Below are 12,178 nucleotides of genomic sequence, written 5' to 3' on the forward strand. Positions count from 1 at the left end.
GTAAGTAAACACCTAGAATACAGAAAAGATTGTTGAAATTAACTTACAAGAAGTCAGGGTTACAACTTCAGCTGTGGCAGCATTCATGGCAGCAATCTGGCTAGTGACAGTCTGCTTGTTGGAATCAAGGGTCACCTGCTTCCACTTGATGGAGGCAGGGTCAGTGCCCAGCTCAGGAAGCTCAGCCTTGGTCTCCAGACTTTCTGCACATTCCTCAATAATCACATGACCAGTTTCAATGGTTGAGACAAGTGCTTTTTGAGGCTTGCTCAGGACACTTGTCACCTGAGGATGCTTAGCCTGTTGAATCATGAAAGACATTAGCTAAACAATCCTTAGTAAAATAAAAAGGTAATATTCTGAAAAAAAGAAATCCATAATGCTGATTTTAGCATAAATAATTAAAAAGATAATGGAACAAGTAGAAATATATCATCCATCTTGAATTTCCTTTCCAACTGAATTTCTACATGCAATAAATAAAAGGATAATTTAGCATAAAAAACACTATCACAATTATGATGCATAGCTTGCCACCTACTTGCATTCTGAGTACTCCAAGATAAGGAGCTTGCAAAAGAGAAAAGACAATACAAATAACAATAATGCAACACAACATCAAACAGTGAATATCACCAAAGGTCCACACATATAAGACAATGACCAATCACACCTTGCACCAGTAAAAGGTAAAAGTGTAGCTGTAGCCGACAAGGAGCACCAAACACATGTTAAGAATCAGATTCACATTCTGTATGGCACAAACAGGTATGAACAAATGAAAACACATAACTAAATATCAGGCAACAGTGATCTGAGCATAATAAAGCTTGTTCTCTGTTTCCACTTACTGAGGGTAAGCTTCACAAAATTTGCAGACACTATTGTAGAAGAGCAAGATCTCCTATTCTGATTTAACATGTAATTTTTTTTTTTTTTTCTCATTAATCTACTTACCCTTTCACACAACCTTAAACTTTACATACACATGAATCTCAAGTGACACACATGTACAAAGAATATGTGAACAACTTGATTAAACACTTACCGTAGGGGGCTGGTGAGCAAGATTAATCGTCCCTACAACGGCCACAGTCTGCACTCCCGGCATGGATCCTGTGCCAAAACTCTGCGCGCCTAGCAAGGAAGATGCAAAACCAAACATACAGCATAAACATAATCAAATAATTAGAAAAAGCATCTAGTATTTACTGCCCCCATGAAAATAACTGATAAACAAATATCTCAAAAAGAAATTGGCATTCTGAATTGTCCCTGCGAATGCACAATCTACTACATAGGAGAAAAGTTTAAAAATGCGTAAATATTCACATATAGAAAACTGACAGGAAACAAGCAAATTATTCTTTATAGAAAAAAGCGTATTAACTGACATACTTTTGCCAACATATTTATGATTTTCACACAAGCAGATCCACAAACAGTATAAGTATGGTTTGTGCTTATGCTCGTGTTATCATATATATATGAAGGCTTAACAGTTGAAGGAAATCAACTGCGTTTTCAGTGTGAGTGTGAGCATGAGTGTGTGTGAAAACAAAACAACGAAGCAAAACACAGGAAAACACACTTCATTGTTTTGTTTTCAACTTGAACAAGTTTTTGTGTGTGCATGTGCATGTGCATGTGCATGTGCGTGTGTGTGAGTGTGAATATGAAAGTGAGTGTGAATGTGAATGTGAATGTGAATGTGAGTGTGAGTGTGAGTGTGAGTGTGTGTGTGCATATGTGAGTTTTTGTAAGAGTATGTGTATATTTGTGAGTGTATGTGTGTGTGAGTGTATGTGTTTGTGAGTGTGTGAGTGTATGTGTTTGCAAGTGTGTGAGTGTATGTGTTTGCAAGTGTGTGAGTGTATGTGTTTGCAAGTGTGTGTTTGTGTCTTACACGAACACTCAAAGCACAATTGTACAAAATTACCCAAGATTATACAACAAGTTGTATAAATCTGACCATTAGAAATGGAAACTAGTTAACAATTGCTAATTGCATATCTGTTTGAAACATAGACAACACACATGCATACAAATAAGCATGTATTTATATTAGGAATGGGACTATTTTAGCTAACACTGTACTGTATATGCATCAAAACAGATATTTGAGATGATTCAAAACTAATATTAATGATTAACTTATGCAATAACACTAGTGTCAAACTATATCAGCTTAGGTAAAACAATTGATGGAAAAAATCATGTCCTTCAGAGTTGGAAACTCAGTGGAAAATTAGCATATTAATTTTTCAGGATACTTTAGTAGAACATTATCAATGTCCCAGTCCTAACATATTTTTTCAGAATTTATCAATACAAATAAAAAAGTTACTTCTCTGAATTCCATGCTATAAAAAGCCTTAAAGAAGAAAAAGACTAATTCACTTTACAAATACTAACTCTTCAAAAAACAAAATAAAAATGCATTCCAAATATTTTTTTGCAATATCTGCATCTACGACAAGAGATTGAACATGGGCTCAGGATTTTACGGTAGAGCAAAGTCACCCTACTAAATGGAAAGAGAATTTCTTTTTTCTGGAAACAATAAAATAAACCCCATAAACTTCAATACTCTTGCAAAATTCCTTTGCCCATTTCCCAAGTCTATTTTACTAGAGCCAAGCATTGCTTACCATTCACTCCTGGTCTCATTACAGCTGGTTTAGACACTGACTCCTTCTCAGCATGGTGCACTTCAGTGTCTCCATGTTGGATGATGCTGGCCCTGTGAGTTGGGTAAAGTGCCATCTTATTAGAGGTACAAATCACCATGTGGTAAATCTATATAATATAAAATGCATAGGTCTGCATTTTTCAACAAATAATGATTCTGTACAAGAAACCTACTTGATAGGAGAGACAGTATCTTCCACCATGGCAGACCCATCATCACCCTCAATGCCGATGTGATCCTTTGCCCTCTGCTTCTTCAAGATGATGTCAATGTAACCAGCAATCAACTGAGAAATCTGCTCACCCTCAGTTGTCTGTACTGAATAATACTGGTCTGAGTAGTCACCAAAATCTGAAAAAAGAGAAAAAATATTAGTTTACAATCTCTCATAAGTTTCTAGGGGGAGATAATTGTAAAATGTAAAATCTATAACCATCTTTTCTGAATCCAGTATACAAAAGCACTGCTTCGGAAATCTAAACATTTATCACTAACCCAATGTAAATGTGTTTGGAGATGCTGCCCATCGGCGCACAGTAGTCAGAGGCCATGTCTTGAGGATTTCCTTCGTCTTCTCATCCAGACGCAACACAGAATCTTTTGTCACACCAAGAAGTCGAGGTACCAATTTGTTCCTACTTTTCATTTTCTCCTTTACCAAGAAGAAGGTCACGCCATATGTTTTCAGTGATCGAGCTAATCCTACATACGTGACCTGAAATTTGTAAAAAGGTACTATTAATACCTGTGATAAGATAAAGACTATATTACAATCACAAAGACACCTCATTAACCCAATGACTACGGTGTGTTACACTCGTGTGACACAGCTAAATTCCTGATGCCGGGGCGTCATGCCAGTGTGATGATTACAATGCAATATTGCAATCGCCCGGCATAGGGGTTTTCGCGTAAGTCGGGAAAGGGTTAATGATTCATATGAACTCTTTCATCGCAAGCACTAACCTTGGCATCTAGTTCATTCTTGCCAGCATGGGTCTTGTGTTCTTGGAAAATCTTCTTCTCAATGCCCTTTGTCTTAACATAACTCTGAGGCAAGAACTCCTTCAGGCTGGAAGAATACAGCATTGTTTAAATAGTGTAAAACAAATCTCAATATGAATTGTTGTTCTCATAAAGAGACTGGAAGAAAGTGTGACTGGCCACTAATCATACCTATTAAAAAGAATTTATTCATGTATAATACAAACTAATCAATTCAAATATGAGCTTATCTCTATTTGAATAAAATGTTACTTTGCTTTCATCTTATAAATTCCTTTACAAAAGAAAAAAAAAAAAAAAAATTACTGTTGAGCATCAACTTACTCCAGAAATCCAGGCTTGTGCTTGGAGTCCACATAATCACCAAACTGAATCTGGCACTGAATTCCTGCAAAACTGCAAGCTCTCTCCAGGGTCACCGGGTGAGTCCCATCAAGGATGGCATCTCGGCACTGCAGAAAAGAAGTAAAAGAGACAATAAAGATAACTGTTCAAAATAATTTCAGTTCCATTACCTCTGTTACATCTAACAATATCATAAAACTTTCATTCATACAACAATATTTGTATTTGAAAATCAATACCTGATAGTATGGAAAAAAAAGAAAAAAAAAGAAAAAAAAAAAAAAATAGGGGACACCTACTTGTACATAGAGAAGACCAAGCTGGACAGGATCTCTTGAGTCAATATTTTGATCAGAGAAGAAGTATTTTCTTCGCAAAAGGAGGATTTCTGTTTCATCAATTCCTTGCTCTCTTAATGTCTTGCTGTGATCAACCCAGTTCACTATAATAGATGAAATATGATAAGTAATTCAAAGTCAGATTATAATCAATAATGTGTACCAAATAGAATACTAGTAAGTATAATTATACATGGAAATTTTTTTAAAATACATTCCAAAATCAAGTGAGGGAAAGAGTAAACATGAGGGACCATCTCAAAAGTTCTACAATACTGTAATAAATTAATGAAACAAGAACAGGTCTTACATTCATCATCTGTGCGTAGCTTTTTCTTCAGTTGTTCCATCTTGGCATCTCTTTCTTTGTCTCCATCCTTCTTCCTCTTTAGTGTAAGTGTTCCAAAGTTTGGCTTGTTCTCGATCTCTTCCTGTTCCACTTCATGAACTAAAGAGTACTCATCATGATTCATTATTCCTGGAAAATAAATATGGACCATTAATTTAACAAACTGCTCATACATCAACTCTCTTCACAATTCCACATGTCTAAAATCATTCATTACAAAACCACAAGCATAATACAATTATCTTTTATTTACCAATCTTGGTACAGATGACAACCATGAGCTGTGAAACTGGCTGTGAGTCATCAACCATCAATGTCTTTATGGTTCCGTCCAACATACGCACCTTCAGAGTGCGCACTTTACGTCTATACTCAACCATGTCCTGCAGGCATATTGCACATGAATAAAATTCTCTTACATTTCATGCAACAGTAAAAATAATGTGTACCACATCGCAATGGACAGTGTACTTTTAGGATATCTAAACAATATCAACCATTATCAACCTGAATAACACTAAATAATAATCATGATCCCAGATTTTTTAAAAATAATGAACTCAACTAATTACATAATAAAAAAACTTTCACTGACAAACCTGGCTTCGAAGGAGGTAATAGCTGAGGCTCCTCCCTGACTCCAGCCACACTCCCGAACCCTCCTCACCCGCCAAAAACAGCCCATAATCTTTAGCTGCAACAAAAATCACAATATTTTTTTTAACAAAAATCACAATAATTTTGACATTGTAAATATTCAAAGTAAAAATAATAATCATAATTGAGCAAATCTACTACTGGCTCCAGAAAGAAATATCTCCAATCCAGCTAACATTAATGTGCATCTTATACTGGCATGCTACCTCAAAAACCTTATCAACAAGAAAAACCATGATGATGATGGGCTTACCTTGGCCTAAGTTAGCCTCTGTAATTTTCTCCCTAATGATCCGACAAGCATCAAACACCATTGTGGAGGGATCAAACTGCATCATTTTCGTTACATTTTGCTCCACAATGTGGATCTTTAGTGCCAGCGCCATCTTGGTGAATGTAGTTTCGTATCAGCTTATTCTGAAATGAAAAATTGGAATTACTCCATATGCACAAATATAAAATCTAATATTCAAAAGGCACAAATACATATATATATGTGTGTGTGTGTGTGTGTGTGTGTGTGTGTGTGTGTGTGTGTGTGTGTGTGTGTGTGTGTGTGTGTGTGTGTGTGTGTGTGCATGTGTGTGTGTGCATGTGTGTGTTTGCGTATGTTGTGAGTGTGAGTGTGAGTGTGAGTGTGAGTGTGTGTGTGTGTGTGTGTGTGTGCATGTGTGCGCGTGTGTGTGTGTGTGCATGTGCATGTGTGTGCACAATTGTGTGAGTATGTGTATGTGTATGTGTATGTCGGTATGTCTGTGTGTGTGTGTGTGTGATAGAGTGAGAGTGAGAGGGAGGGAGGGAGGGAGGGAGGGAGGGAGGGAGAGGGAGAAAGGGGGAGGGAGAGAGAGGGAGAGGGGGGGAGGGAGAGAGAGGGAGAGGGGGGGAGGGAGAGAGAGGGAGGGGGGAGGGAGAGAGAGGGAGAGGGGGGAGGGAGAGAGAGGGAGAGGGGGGAGGAGGGAGAGAGGGAGAGGGGGGAGGGAGAGAGAGGGAGAGAGAGGGAGAGAGGGAGGGAGGGAGGGAGGGAGAGAGAGAGAGAGAGAGAGAGAGACTTGACCGCGGCATACCGAAAGGGGAGTGCTGGGAGCCGCGCCGCAAAAATGCACTTTCTGTTACCTAATTTCTTCCCTTTTTTGCCAAACTCAGCATCTTATGTGTTTTTTCTTACACTTCTATGCAGTTTTAAACCTTTAGACATTCAAATTGACTAGTGTAGTACCCATTCCAAATGTACTTGCTTGGGATGGGTAAATTACTTGGCCAACCTTCATACAATGCCTAATTCTTGATTAAATCAATATACAACAAAAACACGCACAAACATACAAACAGTGCTTGTTTTCGATGGATTACCAAAATACAAACACGCAAACTAATAACACTATCTCAGATGGAACACACACATACACACATATATACATTATATATATATATATATATATATATATATATATATATATATAATATATATTTATATATACATAATACATATATATGTGTATATGTATATACATATATATATATATATATATATATATATATATATATATATATAATATATTCTATATATACATAATACATATATATGTGTATATGTATATACATATATATGTGAATATACATATACATATATATATATATATATATATATATATATATAATATATATTATATATACATATGCATATATATGTATATATATATATATATATATATATATATATATATATATATATATATATATATATACATATATATATATATACACACACACACACACACACACACACACACACACACACACACACATATATATATATATATATATATATATATATATATATATATATATATATTATATATATATAATACACACGCACACATACATACCTATCTATCTGTCTATCTATATAGTCAAATCCACTGTCGCCTTGATAGGTTTGCATCTTTATCTGAGAATAGCTCATCCAATTAACGGCTTTTATCCTTATAAAATGCTGCTTTTCGTTAAAATAAAAACACATTCTCATAGAGATTATCTGCTTGATCTTGGGCACAAAAACAGAGATTCTTTCTCTTCAAGATTTACAGAGTACAAAATAGAGTGGTGGCTAAATTCAAAACACACTCGCTTTGTTGGCACCTCCAAATAAAAATCATTAAACATGCTTTTGTACATGTGTGCACGCACACAAACACACACATATTCTTCTGACCTATAAATGTTCCATGAACCTAAGTCAAGGGCCTTCCTCACCCACACAGGTCTCAGACGCGGTCTGCGGAGATTATGTAAACTACAATTTCCCACAAGCTCCGTTATCATATAAGGTGTGAAAAGCCAGTCTAAAGGAAGGAGTCACCGGGTATGTAGTTAAATGCAGACGTGCTGGCACCCAAATAAATTATTCTAATTGGCCAGAAATCAGACGCGGGTTCAGACACCCATCTTGAAAGCCTTCGCGAAAGCTAGGATGAAGGGCGAGGGGTCTGGAAGCGTTGCGAGGACGTGGCAATTGCCCGCAAGACTTCGAGCGGCTACCCTTTCTCAGCAGAAGTTAATTGTGTTTATTTGGAAGAAATTTCAGCTCCTGTTTAAGTAATAGTTTGTGGGGGAGTGAGAGAGAAATAGGCAGGGAGGGAGGGGTTGGGGATGGGAAACAGAGAGAGAAGGAAGGGGGGAAAAGAAAGAAAGAGATAGTTTGTGGGAGAGTAATGAGAGGTATGGGAAGGGAGAGAGGGAGGGAGAGGGAGAGGGAGAGGGAGAGGGAGAGAGAGAGGAAGAGAGAGGGAGAGGAAGAGAGAGAGAGAGAGAGAGAGAGAGAGAGAGAGAGAGAGAGAGAGAGAGAGAGAGAGAGAGAGAGAGAGAGAGTACACGAAATAATGAGAGGCTGACGAGTCGAGAGCCCGGAATCACCAGCGCGCGAGACTCCAGCGCCGCCGAATTACCATGGTTACCTTTGAGCAATCAGGTATCTTTGTCGGGGCTCAGTGAAACAGGTCCACGGCGATCGAGCCTCTGACAACGCGCCAGAGAAAACAAGCAAGATTATGGAGGGGGAAACAGGCCGCGCATGGAAGTCAACTGCCACAAAGGCGGAAGGGCATCCGAGAGGGCAGTCGCGGTATACATTACGAGTGCGAATCAATACGAAACGGAAAACATAACACCGATGATAATTCGATGATAATTCCGAGATCGATATCACGCGATAGAACATGCATGGCGATGATAAGTGCCTTGGACGCTGACGATGTTAGCCATGGCATTGTAATCTCTCTATAAACAAAAATGCAACAGCAATGATAATAATAACAACAATAATAATAATGACCGAAGAACGAAATAAGATCAACAAAATCTTAATTCATCTTCGCCTTCCCAGACCGAAGAAAACGACGATATAACAAGTCATATTTCTGTCCCATGAGATTTTGACTTACGATGGGAAACTGTTATCAAGATGTAAATAAAAGAATACACACCGATCAAGAGTTAATTCCATTGATATTATTACTAGCATTGGTAGGATTACAGAAGATCGACTGCATCCTACAACACTAATGTTGATTTACAGTTCATATAATGATAATACAAATTCATATCGGATAATAACAAAAAACTTTAACTGCATTAAAGGGGGGGGGACAAAGATAATCATAATAAAAATAATACATTATAAAGATAACTAAACAAAATAATCCGAGGACAAGTACAGTGACGATGATGTGGAGGATAATAAATAAAACGATAGAAATAATGATAATGATATTCATAATGATGACAATGAAAATGGCGAAAATAATAATACCGGTGGTAATAACAATAATGATAACGATGATGATAATGATGATCATAATAATAATAAAAAAATAGGTAATAAGAGTCCCTTAATCAATACTATCTATTATCATCACTATTGCTGATTTCATTATAAACAACAATAATCATAATAATAAAACAATAATAGTAATAGTAATAATAATAATGAAAGAAATTATCATTATCATGGCATATATCAATATCAACAGTATACAAATAACGGCAACTTTAAGGCATAGCAATGAAAGACTGATAATAACAAAAAGTTAACCAACAAGTACCAGTAACATCGATGACAAAATGAAATCATAAAACCAATATCTAACAGTAATAAAAATAAATTTGTTAACTAGAATTTTAATAATTGTTCGTAATAAGTATCACATGTTAAACAAATGATCTGATAAATAAAAGCCCACAATGAAGCGAAATGAGCAATTGCGGGAATAGATTCGAACGCGATGAATAACCGTTTAGGAGTCAAGTAGGGTTCCCGCACCCGGCCTCGGCGAGCGCAGCGGCGAAACACGTCGCCCGGCAAGGACTGTCACTGGAAAACGCGGTCTATTCTGACTTTGACAACGCGACGGGACACCGATGATAAAAACACTTTGGAAGTAATTATGATGCTACTATTTCTACTACCACCACTATACTACTGCTTCTACTAGGCTATCAAAATAGCTTTCGTTATAGTTGTATCTATCATTAGTTATTGTTCTTCGTGAAGTGATGCACATTCCGATGCCATTATGATCCTCGTGGTTGCCATCCATATCATTATAATAACCATTTCTGTACATGTTGCATGATATAACCATTATCCGTATCATCCTGGAAAATGACCAAAATCATTACAATCATTAGCGCCCACGTGATACAGAAAACATGCAGTCTGATATGTGAAATATACTTATTTTGACCAGTTTATATATATCTTACTGAATTATTAGTTCGATAACCATGATCTAGAGTTCATACTTAGTGGCCGAGGTGAGAAGCGAGATTACACACATTTACGATAATCACAATATTTCTCATTGGTTTAGGTGATAATTCATTAATATATGGGTTTATAAATACTCCACTTAAAAAAAACGCACGGAATAAGACGACAGAACAAAGGCTGAATGCATAAAGAAAAGAGATTAAAGTTCACTGCATCAATACCTACGCACAGTACAAACAAACATGTACATCAAACAGTTAGCCAATTCATACCTCAGAGATAATGCTAAACTCTCCAAACTTCTCTAACAAGGTAACAGAATATTTCGAACAGCCAAGTCTTTCTCTTGGGAGTTTTTGTCTACAATTCTTCGCAAGTGGTTCCACTACTTCTTAAACATAAATAAATCAAGAGCAGTTTAGAAGATGAGCAATTCCCTGTTCAAGCATTTTATATTCTCTCTAGCCCCCACAGCATATCAGTTCAAAAGTAAAACAAAAGTAGTCCAACAATCACCAGGCTTCTCATTTCAGAAGGGGAGCCCGTTGGACAGTTTTTCATGCTAACCCTAAAATACAAGTAGGCGCCTTAACATACCAGAGGCCTGTTGTTATCACTAGCTGTGTAAACACACCAGCCAGACTAAAAATACGGTATATGAGCACAGGTCTTTTGCAGCAAGCAAAACTGAAACAAGCTTTTTGCACTGGGACTCTGTAAAATGCCTACTGCTTTAGAAAAAACATTCAAAACAGTGTCTTTCATATCAATTTTGCCAGGCCAGTGGCTTTACTCCTATAGCCTGTAAGAATACAACATGAGAAAACACTACAACCATATTATATGATTGAGAATATCTTAACAATATTTGCTTACTTACCTCTGGTTGTCTCAGAAGAGAAAATTGATTAATTCAATATATATGACAAAGTATGCAAGACCCAAGCACTGTTTCAACTCAGACAACTCCACTATACAGGATACCTAAGATACCTACAATTCTCAAATTAGGAGATCCATTTTCTGATAGTACTCTCATATGTATACATTAAAATCTATGTTCCACAATATGCACAATCTATATGGCAAGTGTTAGAACTATGCGTTATGGTCTCACATTCTCAGCTACCATGTCTATCATATTAGTTTATTTCCACTACACTAAAGAAATCTGGATCTATTCTAATGTAACAATTTAGTAAAATTCCTCTGTCTATTCTAACATGCATATGTCACAAATGATTTAAATTACGGAGGAATTTGACCATTGTCAAGAAAGGTACCATACTGTGAAAAATTGAAAATTTGTGTGGTTATTGGTCAAAATTTCAAAAACCTCTCAAACTTAGCTAGTGCACTCAGTAGCACAACAGTACCAACATACTCACTTAAGTTACAGTTCCGATGAAGAATATCGAAGAAATGAAGCGACAAAAGGTGCACAAGTCCCTTTCAGACACCTTAACTATGTTCAACATAAAATTGGTCAATCCAGTACAGAATCTGCTAAACATGAGAAAGGCCATCATGTGGACAGTGCTTCAGGGATTTAGTTCAGGTACTGTTGACACTAGGAGGTCTTTCCAGGGACTAAAGAAACAGCAGGAGCTCAACTATCACTGCGTCGAATCCACACGAGCCCACACCCTGTCTGACCAATCGTAGCGCTCCGTGTGCTGGAATGATACTGTTACCAATCCCTGGCCTGTACACTTCTGGAAGAATCCACTTCTTTCCATGGGGGAGTAAGGTTTCCAGACATTCCAGGGAAGCTGGAATGTATTATCTCATCAGATAACCCCCCCCCCCCCCCAGCACGAATGTGAGCTGCTCCCTGTGTCACAACTTGCCACTGGCACAAGTGATCTCTCAACATACTAAAGGAGTGTATCCCACACTCCTACCAGAATGGGGAAACTACCTCTCTGCCCTTAAATTATGCAGCTCTTTTCCATCTGCACAAATGTCCTTTTAGTCCTAGTTAGGGCAGTACACAATAGTGGTGAATCAGCGAAGCGCAGCTG

At 37.2% G+C, this 12,178-nt stretch overlaps 1 protein-coding gene across 7 annotated transcripts in view; it reads right to left on the reverse strand.

Annotated features, from left to right (window-relative positions):
- The window catches only part of rhea (Talin_middle and talin-RS domain-containing protein rhea), a 149,394-nt gene that overhangs the window by 17,958 nt on the left and 119,258 nt on the right, over window positions 1-12,178 (reverse strand). For all 7 annotated transcript variants that reach the window (XM_086541755.1, XM_086541754.1, XM_086541753.1 and 4 more), the window contains exons 3-14: window positions 5,640-5,803; window positions 5,329-5,423; window positions 4,983-5,112; window positions 4,691-4,858; window positions 4,342-4,484; window positions 4,022-4,149; window positions 3,659-3,764; window positions 3,188-3,407; window positions 2,866-3,043; window positions 2,652-2,743; window positions 1,049-1,137; window positions 48-300 (exon numbers count right to left, since the gene is read on the reverse strand). In XM_086541755.1, coding sequence (XP_086397881.1) covers window positions 48-300; window positions 1,049-1,137; window positions 2,652-2,743; window positions 2,866-3,043; window positions 3,188-3,407; window positions 3,659-3,764; window positions 4,022-4,149; window positions 4,342-4,484; window positions 4,691-4,858; window positions 4,983-5,112; window positions 5,329-5,423; window positions 5,640-5,772 — 1,735 coding nt within the window. In that variant the 5' untranslated portion in view covers window positions 5,773-5,803. The remainder of the gene's footprint in view (window positions 1-47; window positions 301-1,048; window positions 1,138-2,651; window positions 2,744-2,865; window positions 3,044-3,187; window positions 3,408-3,658; window positions 3,765-4,021; window positions 4,150-4,341; window positions 4,485-4,690; window positions 4,859-4,982; window positions 5,113-5,328; window positions 5,424-5,639; window positions 5,804-12,178) is intronic.

The sequence above is a fragment of the Penaeus japonicus genome, unplaced genomic scaffold (assembly GCF_977035675.1).
Source record: "Penaeus japonicus unplaced genomic scaffold, GWHDUDI00000001_assembly GWHDUDI00000011, whole genome shotgun sequence".
NCBI lineage: Eukaryota > Metazoa > Arthropoda > Malacostraca > Decapoda > Penaeidae > Penaeus > Penaeus japonicus.